The following is a 15,995-nucleotide window of genomic DNA, read 5'->3' on the forward strand; positions in this document are numbered from 1 at the left end:
ACCGTTTCCTTTTTTCTCATTTTTCCATATAGAAAGTCTCAAGAAGATTCTCTGTCAGTTTGGTGTCTCGCTGTGCTTCCAGTTGGCTTATAATTCTATTTGCAAAAAAGCCAGAAGTGATGATATTATTAAAGTTGGCCGAGTGTTGGGACAACTGACCATCATCAGCTATGACTGAACCTGAACTTCTTGCTACATTTGCTTGAATGAAACCAACATTTCTAAAATGTCAACACCACTTTACCGATCTGTTCAACAACAAGGTCCTTATCAGAAAGGACCTTAAAAAACCAAAGGTTGTCCCAAGGAAGGATTAGCACCACTCCACATGTTCCAAGGAAAAGCAACATGGTGCCAGAACTGAACTAAAGGGTCACTGGCAGGATTCCGTAACATCAGCCCAAGAAACCCTGCAACATTTGTGCTGGTAAGAAACTTGTTTCTGTCTTTGTTTTATGAAAAGTCCTCTTTGATAGCTATGATATAACATATAGTTAACATCATTCAACTCCACAAACAGTATTGAAGTACAACTTGGATGGTTCATATGTAGAAAAATTAACTTTTGCATAATAGTGGATATTTTTGATAGAGATCAACCCTTATTTTGATCAGTGGATAAAAGACTGTGTAAAGGTCACCCTAATCTTGAAACAGGCCGTATTGTTAAACCCTCATACAGTCACCACAGCCTAGGTTCAGACATTACGGTGAGCCAATCTGCTCAGAGGGCATTTGGGCTGATGTAGCAGACAGTAAGTCCCTAAATAAATAAATACAATCTGCAATCTCAGTATTCACCATGGCTTCATGCATACTGTATATTGGGACACACCACAACCCACTGGGGCTTAAATAAGGGCTAAATAAGCCCCAGTGAGCTGTTTGATTGTGCGAACTGGCTCAGTGAGAGTCCTGAAATATGTATCTAGGACAGGACAGCTACCTGTCTGAATGTAATGCAAATGCCCAGAGCAGAAATGCCTCAGCATCTCACCAAGTTCCCTTCCCTGCTGCCTGGCACCAACAGGGCTAGTACTGAGACGACCTCCTGGACCTGCCTTCTGCTGTCCTATGGCCACCTAGGACTACAAAGCAGGAGATCCTCTCAGTACATGATGCTCCCCAGGCCGTGAAATAAGTCCACCCACCTGGGAAGCCACTGATTCCCCGGACCTGGTGGACTATAAAGGCCTCCAGGTCAGGCTAGGAGATTGCATGCACAGTGAAAACATATGGCTGTGCCTATAAGCTCCGTGTGGTCTGGTGCTATCACTAGGCCTGTTGCGGCACTGCCCTAGCACGCAACTTATTCATTTATTTCTTAAAAGCTTTTCTATCCCGTCCCCTAGGGGACTGCAGGTGGTGCAGTGGTTTAAACCGCTGTGCTGCTGGGCTGGAAGATCGAAAGGTTGCCGGTTCGAATCTGCACAACAGGGTGAGTTCCCTTTGCTCCGTCCCAGCTCCTGCCAACCTTGCAGTTCGAAAGCATGCAAAGGCAAGTAGATGAAAAGGTACCACTTCGGTGGGCAGGTAACAGCGTTCCGTGCACTTCGGTGTTTAGTCATGCCGGCCACATGACCACGGAGACTGTCTGAGGACAAACGCTGGCTCCCTCGGCTAGGAAACGGAGATGAGCACCACCCCCTAGAGTCAGGCATGACTGGACATAACGTCAAGGGGAAACCTTCACCTTTACTTTATCCCGTCCCTTACAGAACGTCTCGGGACAGCTTACAATAAATAAACTTCCTCTGGGCATTCCATGCCAGCCCTGCATTTGACAACTATGTCACCACAATCTGAAGGAAACAATTCTATTTTTTCCCTTCTTTACCATTATCATTATTGATGCTGGTTGCCAGTTCATCTAAAAGTTAGATGAAACTCGTTGCCAATGGTGGTTTTTGGAAGAACCTGACAGCCACACAGGGGACTGTCATTACTTTGAACAAGTCATTTCAAGTTCAGTACATACAAAAGTTTTGTGCATGGATGGACAGCTCTAGAGATTTGGCTGATCCATTCATGGAACCTGATCAAGAGTTTGTAATTGTTGCCAATGGAGTCATTACAGACAAAGTACATTCAGATCATCATTTCCGTAGAAAGAACCAAGGGGTTTTTTTTCAAGTTGATTGATGAGGAGCTATATCTTAACCTGATGATGGAAATCACAGGACCGCACATCTGGAAGGCTGCCATGGGGTATGAAGGAGTCACAGCCTAATATTTTGAGACCACACATATTGCAAAAATTCAAGGACTTCTACTTTAACACTTTTCAATTTTACATCTGTAAAGGCTATCACTGAAATCCCTTTTCACATATTTGACTTTGTCTGGAATACACTCATCATGGAGAGCATTGAAGGGCATAGAAGGGCAATAAGAGGGCTGGGACTAACCTGCCAAAGGATGAGTAAATAATAGCAGTATCACCAACAATTAAGGATCATATTCTTAGACAGAAGCAGGAAAAGGGTAAGAGGCAAAAATGCATATTTAGGTATATTCAGATAGGGCCACTATCAGCAAAACAGCAATGGAGGATCACTCTAGGCTCCAGTATAAAAATAAGTATGCAAACTGAAATGTTCACTGGTACCTGGGTACCACTGGTATATCTAAGAGCTCCTATTTCATTTTTCAAAAAGGCTGGGTGGTAACTTTTGTCCTGCTTATGAGTATAGGAATGAGCTTTAACTGGTGTTGATACTGTTATCCTTCACCCATCCTTTGAAGCCTCTTTTAGCCTGAGAAGCTTAGCTGTTCATTGGTGTGTTAACAGCTCCATACCAGAAATGATAGTTTCATAATATCTGACCATGGAAAAGGATCACGTGGTTGAAATGCTTTGGGTATGTTTTTGTTTTATGCATTTAATACATATTTATATGTTTGTTCTTTAATTATTGAGATGATAAAGTTGGTATATGTGTTTTATGCATGTATATGTTTATTACAGTATATATCTCAATTCATCAGCATTTTTGCTTCCCCATGCCTGCTCTATAAACACATACCCTCCAAGAAAGGGTAACCCTTCATGCAATGGAAGGCATGTATTTTAGTCTATGAAAACTTAACCCATGACGCATTTGTTAGCCTTCAAGTTGCTGAACGATCCCCTTATTGCTTTTGCTGTAGCAGACGAATGTGCCAATCCCATGGAAGTTCACTTAACATCCCCACCAACTAAGGTTAGCCATTGAGCTCAACTATGGTCGAGCTGACAAAAACATGCAGAAGGCTTGATATGCTGCTCAAACTTTTTCTTTGCTTCTGACCTTACATAAGCTACTTTCTCTTTAGGATCCTTTCCAGCTGATGGGTAGGACAAATTCCCCCTTTTTAAAAAAAATCACCCTGAAACAATCAATGAAGAAGCCTGCCATTTTCATGTGATCACAATACAGGAATCTGTGCATTCTCCAAGACGGATCCACCTCTGAAATTGCATGTACTACTGATGTCAAGGGCCTTGCAAAGGCAACCAGCTTACCGGTGTGTGCATCTGTGATCATTAATTTCAGTTAGCACACCAATGATCTCTCAGCTTTGGAAGGGCCTGAGTGAAAGCACAGTCCTTTCTGAGGACACTTCTTTTCCTGTAATACTATCTTCATTTATTCCTTACCCCTCATTGGCACCCCACTTAGTGGAACTGGACTTCCCTTTCCCCTGCTGCTGCTCCTGCCACATTCCTTCTCCTGGAATTTAAAAAGGCTTGTCTACAGATGCCATTAAGTGCCAGAATGGGGGGCTTATGGCATTGTGGCACAAAGCTTTTATTGTGCAACTCTGCAGCCTTGAGAAATGATCTAATTGTCTTTCCCCCTTCCCCTCCCACGCCCCAAACAACAAATTGTTGGCAGAGAGGATTGTTTAATTATATAACGGTAGATAGTCTGACTTGTAAACAGATCTCTGAAATTTGTTTTATCTCCTCTTATGATGGGTAAATAATAAATCGGGCCCAGCTGACACCTTGATGTTGTTACAAGAGTGACAAGTACATGCACTGGCAAAAACAAGGTCTTTGCGACAGGTTGAGTCCCACATTCTTGGCTCCTTTTAGAAATCAATTATTTATCCTTAAAAACAAAACAGCCCAAGTTGAAAAAGAGGTGCAGGGTGGTAAAATGATGCAGTACATAAAAAACAATAAGCATGTTCCTCTGGGAATTTCTAGCTCAATGCAATATGTCAATATCAGCTATTAATGCCTCCATTACTTTCTATATCATTGTAATGAATTCCCTGGGAATAAAAAAATAGGGGTGATTATAAGGTTCGTCTCATCTGGATGCTGGAATGTGCAGTTACCTAATTTTGCCTGTGGAACAGCATCAACTTAGCAAGCTGCCATTTTCTAATTGTGGGGCTATGGTCAGCGTAAACCCACACCCCCTTTTTGTGTGGTATTTTAACCTATGCACACACATACACCCCTTTTCCTGGAGACCTTGTAAAACACGGGGAGGGGTGGAGAGATGCAAACTACAACAACCTGAGCATGCACCAATTCTGAAATTCTCCAAATTAAACTAGCAGACAGACGGAGCAGCATGTGAGGCAGAGCCAACCCACTGAACAATAACAGAATAGAATGAGGACATCTGCTCATCTCTATAGAAATCGTAAATATAACAGTAATTCAGTTACTCACTAAAAGCTCTGATCATGTGAATGTGAAATAGGGGGTGGTAGTTCTTGGATCATGGATCGGGGTGGTGAACTCCACTTGCAGCTCCTAAGAAACTGTTAAACCCTACTATCAAGTTTAGGAAAAGCAGGTGCTCAGTGTATATTTGAGTTGTTTCACTGGAACTCCATCCCAGAAGATAATTTTTGTAAAAGCTGATTAGAATGTTGCTGGTTTTCTTGGCAAACTTGTTCTGTAAAAAATAAATGACATTTTCTTTTTAATGCAACACGCACGTACACACACGCACACAAAACCCTACATGGAGATAATCCAGCCGAAGTGAAATTCTTCCCAGAGTTTAATAGCTCAAGCATATGCTTCTTTACCCAAAAGTAAACCTTTCTGAGTTCAGTTAGTTTTAGTCCCAGGCACGCATGCCGAGAAAAGTACAACTGCTTAATCTCTGCCCCTAGTCCAAAAGAATAAAATAAAAAGCCGCAGAGTAAACATTTTGTATGTTTCTTAATATGTATTGATGTAAATCTGGAAATGATTACTTTACTATAAACAGAAATAAAGTGCATTTTGCCAAAGGGGGATAACTTTGAATAGGTAACTTGTGGACCCGCTCAGTCTGCTATCCAGGTACTCATGCGATTGATGGGTGACTTCAAAGTATCTGCTCTCCCTCGCTGTGATTCTTTATCAATAAACCAGCTTTGAACCAACTGTAGGATAACTGTGATGGTCCTTTGGAGGAGTGTCTTCTCTAAAGTAGGACATATGCCCTGTGGGACAACTCAGTGGGGCATCCTTCAAAAAACCAAACCAAAACAAGACAGTATCTCCAAACTGTACATCATGTCCTATATCTCCCACTGAAAGATACTTCTGGTAGATAGGTGGACGTCTACACATGATTCACACATGAATTACAGGAAGTGATACAAAGCAGTTTAAGTTATCTAGCTCTGTGTAAGTAGTGCAAAAAAGTGTCGTCAGAATATCAGCTTTGCCAGGGAAAGCTCCAGGGTCTGTTTTCTCTAGCAAGGTCTCTGTTGCAACCCTCTGCTTGCCTCATGTAGAAGTAGGTTCCATGGGACTCACTGTGGTTTGGTCTGAAGTTAATGCAGTCTGTGTCTTGAAATATGTGAATAAGAAAAAGGCCAGTATGTTTCCCCTATCCCTAAGCAAATGTCTTGTGCCTGTACCACCACACTGAGAAGCATGGCATCCAAGAACGACTGCAAAGTCCTCTGGAGACTGGCTTCAGTGCTCTCCTTTTTAGAGAAATAACGGATGGTTGTGGCTTCCTGGCAAATCACTCCCGTAAAGGCTTTGTGTATCGCATTTCCCAGACTGAGGGTGCAATCCCATCCATCTGGACACAAAAACATGTCCTGTAACTCCCAGCAATTCCCACCCCACGTGGCCTGCTGGGGAACACACAGAGTCACAGGAATATTTCCTCTGCTTCAACATTCACAGGATTGAGTCCTAAAGAAAATTAGCCCACGCTTTATACTGAGTTCCTCCACGTTTCATAGGTCCCCCTTTGTCAACTTTTGTTTAGAGTTGTGGTCTTAAAGTTGTGGTCTTAAAGGAGTTGTGGTCTTAAAGGAGTCTTTAAAGTTGATCAGGATCACACGCACACACAAGGCCCAACAGCAGCACTTCACTTGGTGCACTTTGCTTTCACCACCAGGACTGGTCGCAAGGGCAGGCATGGGTAGGATGCAGTGCACCCACTGATGGGAGAACCCTGTACAGCTGCACCAACTTTTCACCACTGCATCCTGCATATTCGCCTGCCTCTCATTCTGCTGGTGAGGAGGAGGAGGATGCTGCCCACATGCTCAGCCTCTGCCTTCATGTGAACCAGTGGCAGCTGGGATGAGAAAGAGGATGAGGAGCAAGAGCAGGTAGTGGCCATGGTCGTGAAAAGGAAGGTTTGCTGTAGGAGAAGGCCCACTGGGTGTCTTCTGCTCAAGGCCCTCAAAGCCATGGCACCAGCGTCATCGGTCATCAAGTCTGTCTACATCAAACTGCACCGAACTTGGTCATTATATGGCTCTACAAGCATCTTCTATGAAGATTTGCAAGGGCCGACCAGACACTGAGATTCTGCATGATTCTTCAGCAACTTTTGTTTCTGAACAAGGCCTAGGAAGAGGTTGTCTCTCTCGCAGTGCCCCACAACAGTCTCATGCCCCACCAGCTACACCGTAGTATTATCAGTGAGACTCAAGGCATGCTTAATGGTGGTAAAGAAAGGGAAAAGGGAAATAATAGGAACTATTGATATCATAAAGTAAATTTCCCATGGGTATCACATGAGGGTTGATTAAAGGTTTTGAAAAGTATCTTTGTAAGCTTCCTTGGTTGGCTCCAGAAGGGCGGCAATGAAATACAATAGTTTTGTTTTTTTTAAATCCATCCTTTACAATGCACTCTTATGCAACAATCCTTATTAAGTATATTTAAGATTGCAGCCAGAAAACTTGCTTTGCAGGAACAGAATATAGTTTCGGCATCTCTCTTCTGCCTAAGCCAGCCGTCTATTTAGGGTCACCTTGAATGCACACTGCCGGGAGCCCTTTCATACCTGTGGTGCCACCCATCCTGATCGCCAGGGACTCTTGGATAACTCGGCACTCCATAGGCAACACACCACAAGAGCTGTTGTAACAACCAAGCACTCCACCTAGGGCAGTGCTGGCCCACTTGTAGCCCTCCTATTGTTCTGGCCTACAGCTTCCATCACCCTTACTGATATACCCACTGGTAGAGCTGACTGGGGTTAGGCCAACATAACATGCTGTCCACCCTGGTGTAGGGACGTCCACTTTTGTGCCTACTCCTATAGCTGCTTTTTCACATGTTCTGCTCCCTTTAATATAGCAAAACCTCTGTAAAAATCGCACAGGAACTGGTCAGGCCAGGCCAGTCAGGTGACCCCAAGATAGCCATACACTCTTTAGAAGGAGGGAGAGAAATAAACATGACCAACTGTATCAAAGAAAATCCAGTTTTTAGAGACAGTCAACCATAGCAGAAAAACATTATAACTGATTGTTTTATTGATACTGTATTACGAATGGAAAGTACAATAGGTGCAGAATCCGGGCAGTTTGACTCTTGCATATTGAGTGCACACAAGTGAAATATTTCAAGATACATCAATACTCATTTCCAGCCCCCCTTCCCCATTCCCTCCCCACCATATAAAACTTGAGCAGACAATATACATAAAAAAAAATCCGCCCAACACACACTCGCACACACGCACAGCACTTTTTAACAACAAGTACAATTCTTCCCTTCATTTAGTGCAGAGGCAGCTAGGTCCATCACCAAAAGACTGAGCCTTGCAACCAGGCAGGATGCAATGGATGAAGTTTGTTACGGGATGGGGAGTCAGTGGAACCGGCGGGGGAACTATGCTTCTCCCTGCAAGTGCAATCGCTTTGCATCAGGTGGGTAGAAGAAAGCTGATCAGTGTGTGTTCGAGTGGGTTTATCCCACTGATCGAGTGGGTTTATCCCACCTTGCCAAAACAATCTACCAATTTTTTTAAAATGCTAGTTTGTAAAACTAAAAATGCCCCAAGAATCAATTGTGCACCTTAATGATATTTTACACCTAACCGCTAGTGGGTTACGTTCCGTTTTCTACTGTAAAGTTAGCCAGCCTTCTTTTCCCTTGTCATTTCATGCAAGATGTTGCTTTTCGGGAGAGGCTGATTTCCATGGCTGTTTTGTGGAAGAAGCAACCTCAGCGACTCAGTTATGCTTTTGCTCACTGCAGTGGAAGGCTTGAAGACACCCATAACCTAATACCACCCACTCAAACATGACGTGCCTTTGTATAGATTTTGCAGGCCTCTTGGGTCAGTTTCAACTATCTCAGCTTAGTATATCCAAGGCACCCTGGTGACCTGGACAAGGAATGATCCCTCTAGTGTAAGGCAATATCCCAGAACTAGAACACATCTCTTCTGGCTGCACCATTAGTTTTGCATAAAGTGGTAAACATGAATCCTATGTATGTTTACTCAGTTTAATGGGGCTTTATGCCTAAGTACGCATGTATAGGATCAAGCTTTAAAGAGTGCACTGTCAGCTTGGAAAGGAAAACCAGCCAGTCAAGCTACTACCTAACACTCAGGTCTTGATCACATTCAGGAGCTTTGTCTGGATTTATTATGTTGGAATTTGGGTCTAACGTTTTTGTTAAGTTGGCTTTGAATCTACATTTCCAATCCCCCCTGAAAAGTATTGGTAAAGCATTATGAAAACACTTCACCTCTACTTAAGGGTATATTTAATTTTATGGACATTCCATTGACTTGAGAGCAATATTCCATAAGATTAAAGCAAGCACATACTTAACTGATTTTCAACAGCAGGGCCAGCTTTGTTGAGAATATTACAAACTGAGCCTAGACTATACATAAATTCTCTCTGCTTTTCCTCACTCCTATGCCTTGAAAAGGAAGTGATCCTCTCTGTTCCCTCCTCTGGCATAACTTATGTAGGCAGCTATAAAGAAGGCTTGTTCCTTTTGGGTGAATATTTTGTTTGTTGCTTTTTAAGAAGTGAGGCCTTTTAGTAAAGGGCTTCTAACAAAGCTTTTGTTTGGCAAAAATAATTTTAACACCCCCCTTTTTTCTGCCCCCAAACTTTTTAAATGGGCTATTCATTTTTCCCTCCTTTATAACAAGTTAAGGGGTTTACTGTTCTATTTCACAGTGCCATGGAAAACAACACAAAGACAAAACAAAACCCCAAAGGTTTCATGGCTCAAGATTGCAAGGTAACCATTTAATAATTGGTAATGCATTAAAAAATAAAACCCACTCCCTACACTTTCTTTTTTAAAAAAGGAATACAATTCAAGTAATCTTTTATGTTCTTTAAATGTACATATATATATAAGGCAAAGCAGGTACAGAACTTATTAGATGTTCCCCTTTTTCTAAGCAACTGAGTATATATGATAGGGGTACTGAGTTTCCCCTGTTGGAATGGTTGATAGATTAGACAGACGATTATGTAACATTATTATTGTATGACTTTCTACATAGCTCTCCAAAATCCAAGCCCTGGGCAACCAGCAAAATTAATTGTGTTAACTTTCTCACCCCAACTCAGATTCTGGTTTTGCACCCTAAAGTATGGGAGTATTCAAAAGCTAAGCCTCCCTTGCACTTGAAGAATTATGGGGCAGTGAAGAGGGCCCAATCTCCTATTTATTGTCTTACTCTACTCCTTTCCCTTTGCAGCTTTCTCTCTCTCTCTGGGAGCAGGGAGAAAGTAGGAAATTTTACAGTGGTTATCCATTATTGCTGCCATGAAGGGATGCCCAAGAGAGCCCCGGAAGAGCTGCACCTTTCTCTTTCGGCAAGGAGGAAGGAAGCAAATGAAGCCGCACAATAAGGAGATGGTCATTTGAGCTGTCCCTCCAAGAGAGGCTCAGTTGGGCAACCGCTTCTGTTCTCGCCAGACCTGAAAGATGTAAATAGTCAGTGACTGACGTGTGGCACGCCATCGGGCAGAAGGTGGCAGAGGGAGGCAGGAACATGGCAAACGTGAGAGAACCCTGGGACTCTCGTGCTGCCAAAGTCAGTGGGTGCTCTGGGTAAGCGACCAGGCCCATGAACTGAGTGGAAGAGCCACCAGGCAGACGTGTTTGCCTCGGCCTTTGCAGTGGGATGCTGCAGGTCCTGGATATCAGAGAGTGAGTGAAGGACTTAAGAATGAAAAATTATTCTGATCTAAATGTATATAGATGATTTTGTGCTGCGGTATATGTGTCTATTTTATGTATATGAGTGAAAGGCAATTAGCTCATATGGTCATGACCAAGCTATATTTCAGAAGAGAAAAACACACACACACTTATCACACTTTCCTAAAACGAAAAGCTAAAAATTTCAAGTTCAGTATTCGAGATCTTTTCCTTCCCATCCCACCCTCCTTTCATTTTCTGGATTTGTTTTGCCCCTTCCAACCTACATTAGCACCATAACAATATTTAAACATTACAATCCCTCTTCAGTTACTACACACACGCGCGCGCACGCACACACACATGCACGCCCACAAAATGGTCCCATTAAAAATAGTGCTTTTCTGCCAAAAAAAAGTTATATATAATATATATTTATATAATTCAACTAAATCTGTGGCAAATGTGCAATGCAGACGCCTCCTCCATTAAAGTGAACCTACATTCACTCTCACTCTCTCTCACTCTCTCTCCCCCTCAAATGCACACACACAAGCACACACACTCACACACACTCATACACACTCTTCATCGGTGATTTTAAAAAGGTGCAAGTACATCTGGAAAAGGTAGTGGGCCTCATTTCTTCTCTGGCTTTTAAAACGTGCAAAACAAAACAAAACACGAAACCCTCAAACACATACTATAGACTAGCTGTGACTTCTTAAACAGGAATAACGGGGTGGAAGCGAGGCCAAAATGTGAGGCCCTCAGATGTCAACCCCCACTTTCACTTTTATTGTCAATACAGACACAAACTGGGCTTCTTTCAGTGTCATTATCTTCTCTCGCTCTGTCTTCGTTGGTTGGTAAAGGCAGTGGCCCAATATTAAATAGTTCAAGTGCCTTGACTGTCCCTTTTAAGAAAAGGCTGAAAATACTGGGTAGGAAAGGAACAATACCAACAAATAGATTTTTTGAAAAACTTAAAGACAATGCCACAGAAAAGCTGCTGCCACCGCCGATGTTGTAATCCCGCTCTTTCTATGTCAGTTGTTTGGTGTTACGGTGCCCCCTTATTTGTTGCTCCTGGGTGTAAAAGGGCACACACCCTCCCTCCCTCCCTCTACCTTGGTCTGAGGGAGAGAAAGGGTAGGGGCAGGCCAGGGAAGTATTTCCCACATGACCGGGAAGAACAAAAAAATAAGGAAAAATCCAGTTTGCCAATGGTTCATCGCAGTTCACTTCTGGCTGCCCGATGTTTCCGAGGTGGTTTGCAGAAGAAGGGGCTTCTGCGTGGGCAGGACCACCAAAGGGCGATGGATCTTGGATTCCTCGGACTCCTGCAGTCCTTCAGTTTGCCATCGATACCTACGAGCACGGAGGATGTTGGGGGCCCCTCTCTGAAGGCGCTGTGAGCTCTTCTTCTGCCATATGTCATATTTTGAGTACTTGGCATGAGAGGGCTTTTGAAAGGTATCCTGAAGAGCGGAAAGTGGAGGCGAGAAACTGAATAAGGATCACTAGGCCAAATAATAAAATCAGGTTATTTATAGTTTAAATTCACCAATATGAATTTGACTAGCTTTTGGCTACAATACCAAACGATTAAATCAACCAACTACCTTGTGGAATATAAATTTTAACTGCCTGATATTCCTTTATGTGATGCATTTTGTGAGTACCTAAAACCCCCTTTGAGAAATTAGTGTATGACTTTTCCTGGCCAACTCTCTGACCACACTGTCATGCCTAGAACTCAGCTTGAGTTGTGCCGAAAGCAGCTAAAATGAGTTAGGAAGGGACCACCCTTTCCCATGAAACCACCAGCGAGCCTAAATAAAGAAATCCTATCCACTCTCCAATACGCTCCACCAAATCTGTTTCTCAAACACCCTGCTCCAGCAGTCTCCGTGTCCCACATGATGGTTTACGTTTGTAAACCTTCCCAAGGGCATCTCTCACTGCAGCAGTACATACATTTGATGAATACGTAAGTGAGGGAGAGCCAGGGTAGGCAGGCAAACCTACCCCATCTAGTATGCCACTTTGCCCTACACTACAGCCCTCTGCGAGTTAAAGGGCAAGAGAGCATATAAATAACCCAAAGCCCCAAAACAGCCCAGGGAAGGATATGCATGCTCAGTTGCCATGGAACAGTGATGGACTAATTCCATGTACATGGGATGCGGGGCTGGGAGAGGAGGAATGGAATGGAATATCCCAAATGGAAGAGGACATGGCTGGCTGGCTGGCTGGCCTGGTGGAGAGGCACAACTGATACTGAAACATCATGGGAAAGAAAGTCTTGAATAACTTACAAATGTTACACAAGCAGCACACTCCTAGGCATGCACTTTCAGTGGTGCTTCCTCTCAGGTATGTATTCACAGGATAACCACAATGATACACACATTGTGTTATTCAACTGAGCGAGACATACCTCCAAGTAAAAACGGATGGGATTTTTCTTCTTGTTATGGCTGAAAATTATTTAGATACCTGTGTCTGTGTGTGTGCTCTCTTGCAATACTATGAAGAATGCATTTTTAAGCTTTGCAAACCAGCCAGAGAGCTTTGGATGCTGCTTATCGGAGAAATATGATACATGGCATGAAATGAATATTCAGGCCAAATAGCAAGGTCAACTCTTTAACAAACATATGACTAATCGTTCTTCTTTTCTCCCTTCCCCCTAACTTCTAGAGAGTTTTTATTAGTTGTTTGAGAGTAAGATGTTACATATATTGCATGTAGAGATAACGCTGTTCTGCTGTACCTGCAAAAGCAGGAGATGCTGGAGATAATGGCCCTGCTGTCCCATGGGCTATTTCTCCGTCTCGTAAAAACAAACCCTGTACCTGACAGAGAGCCTTTGCCTACCTTGTTGATGGCTGGTAAGACCACAAGAGAAGTTGATGAGACGTCCCGTTCAGATTTGACAGATTTTGCACAGTAAGTTTCCAGGAGATTAAGATCACAGCTCCGGAAGCAGCATTCCTCCACTATGCCACGGTTGAGCCTTCCTCTGTTTCTGCCCACAGGTCTACCTATCAGGGCAAAAGCGCCAAGTCGAAGTTAGAAACAAATGAGTGCAATTTTTCTGCACATAGTACATCATAGTTATCTAAGGAAAAGAAAAACACAGATCAAGTCCTGTTTCCCTTGTCTGTAGGACCCAAGTAGTTCGCTTCAGCATTCCACAGTAGAGTCCACATTTCAGAATGACGGTGCAGCATCAACAGAATGCCATATTGCAAAAAGAAAGTCCTCTTATTCTAGCCTAGGCCTGCCCAGCTTTGCAATTCACCGAGACAAATGCTTCTTTGCAAAAACTCATTAAGGTTGCAATGCTCTACATGTTTTGACAGAAAAAGTCCTACAGCTCCCAGCATTGAATGTTGGGAGTTGTGGGAGATTTTAATTTCTAAATATGCACAGGATCATGCCTTGGACCCGGCTTTGCTCTCTGCCAAGGACAGTGGCCAGAGTAGGACTTGCATGACTTGTGGGCCTTGATTAATGAGTAAGGTGCAGATCTGCTCCACACAAACAGCCGAATGTCACGTGTTACAAGCAACTCTTCATTTTAGGGCGCATTATGTCAAAATATTAGTAAGGGAGCATTTAACTCAACTCTGAAACATGTAAAAGTTTGCCTCTCAACCAAAGCATCATTATACATCCGACCTTTTCATGCATTGTTTAAAAATGGGGTGAAGCCAAGAATCACAATGTTTCTAGGAATATCGATCACGACGGATGCGTCACAGTTGTGTGGCTGTTTCCATTTGTCCCTCCAAATCTCCTCAGGCACCATCACTTCGGCTTGCACAACCTTCAAATGACTGCAAGTTGCACAGGTGGAAAAAAAGTTCCACCAGCATTGCTACAAGTATACAAGAAGGGGTAGCATTTTCAGAAAGTGACAGGTCTTAAGTTTTAAGTTCAATCCATGCACATTCACTTGAAAATAAGCCCCACTCAGCAGGACTTATTTCTGAGTAAACATGCACAGGCCTAAGTTGTAAGAGTAAGATCAGGCCCCCTACCCTCACAGAAATATTTTTTCTATACTAATCAGCTATTTTCTCTTTCAATGCTGTTGCCAAATATTTCCTAGAATAGGACGCATTATCCAGGTAAGTAACTGGACAGGTGTGACTTGTCCAAAACCCTGAATAGCCTTCAATCTCATGCATTACCTCAGAAAGAAACAAACAAATGATGTTCATCATCAAATACTACCTATGGGCACAGTGGCTGAAGAACTATGTATTTCTAATATTAAAAAAATTGTGAGTTGATTGCTCCAATTAGCAATCGTTACAGAACACAGTAGAAATGCTGATCTGGTTTTTACCACTTAATTTGATCATGAAAGCTGTTGGATTGTGAGGGGAAGGGGGCATCCATGAGCCCTAATTATGCATGGCAATTCAGTCTGCTGTGGCTGTTGAGTCATGTGAACTTAGGAGGCAGGGGTTGTTTGAGGGTTAAAACTACCTGAGGGTTGCCTAGCCCTCAAGCAATCCCTGCCACCTCAGTTCTCATGATACGAAAACCCAAGGTAAGCTTGGCATCCTGCAAAAATGGGGCACAACATTAACCCGTGGTGGGCTATAGCACTGTGTGGATCAATAGACTGTCAAACAACAAGTTCCTTCAGCGCTTAGTCAGTGATGCAAGAGTCACATGCAAACCAAGTGAATCTCTCTTGCTGACTAAGGGAAGTGGAATGGCAAGGACTTATTATGGCAGAGTGGCCAGCTGCAACTTTCAGGAGCCCTTACCCTTCTCCTGGGTTGGGAAAATCTCCATGGTCTGGTGCGCACAGTAATAGTATGTATGCATGTGTATATACAGTTTATAGTGTGTGTGTGTAAACTTTAAAGTGTTCAGAGCACATCAGTATACCACTTCAGTGATCCTCAAAACAGTAGCATAAGATGGAGCAGTGTCATTTCCACCTTGCAGACAGGTGGGCCAGGGCAGGGAGGAAAAGCTTGATTCCTCACGACTACCTTGTGGCTGCTACAGCAGTGGAACTAGAGTTTTTTTTCCATTTCGCAGCTCACAAGCGCTACAGTGGTATTCCCTAACCTTCCCCCTTTCTCAAAGCTTTACACTGTCTTGCATTTCCTTAGTTCTTAAGAGCTTGCCGGGGTTCCTTGAAGGTCTCCCACCCACATATGGGTCGGGGTCATACCTGCTGTTTCAACAATAAAACGCACCAGGCAAATGGGCCATGTATCTACCTTCTCAGGCAAAGGGAGAGGGGATTCGTTCACCAACTTACACAGAGCCATGCATCTTAGATTGCCAGCAAAGGACAGGACATGAAGTCTTTGCAGCCAGTCATAGATTTGCCCCAGAACTGCCCTTCCCTTCCCTTCCCTTCCCTTCCCTTCCCTTCCCTTCCCTTCCCTTGCTTGTGCAGCATCTCCTTCATGGAACTGCCATAGCTCTAGTGACCAGCCTATGTTGAGACTAGCCTCTGTTGTTTCTAACACCGTCTGGATTGCAATGCAAATGCACATGTACATATCAAGGAGCAAGTGGGGTGTGTGTGTGTGTGTGTGTGTGTGTGTGTGTGTGAGAGAGAGAGAGAGAG

The 15,995-nt window shown here is 43.3% G+C and overlaps 1 protein-coding gene across 1 annotated transcript in view; it reads right to left on the reverse strand.

Annotated features, from left to right (window-relative positions):
- Positions 1-7,709: 7,709 nt before the first annotated feature.
- Positions 7,710-15,995, reverse strand: part of IGF2 (insulin like growth factor 2) — a 21,474-nt gene continuing 13,188 nt past the window's right edge. The window contains exons 3-4 of the mRNA XM_044425860.1: positions 13,265-13,431; positions 7,710-11,862 (exon numbers count right to left, since the gene is read on the reverse strand). Of these exons, the coding sequence (XP_044281795.1) occupies positions 11,623-11,862; positions 13,265-13,431 (407 nt within the window). The 3' untranslated portion in view covers positions 7,710-11,622. The remainder of the gene's footprint in view (positions 11,863-13,264; positions 13,432-15,995) is intronic.

The sequence above is a fragment of the Varanus komodoensis genome, unplaced genomic scaffold (assembly GCF_004798865.1).
Source record: "Varanus komodoensis strain SLA01 unplaced genomic scaffold, ASM479886v1 scaffold16, whole genome shotgun sequence".
Classification (NCBI taxonomy): Eukaryota; Metazoa; Chordata; class Lepidosauria; order Squamata; family Varanidae; genus Varanus; species Varanus komodoensis.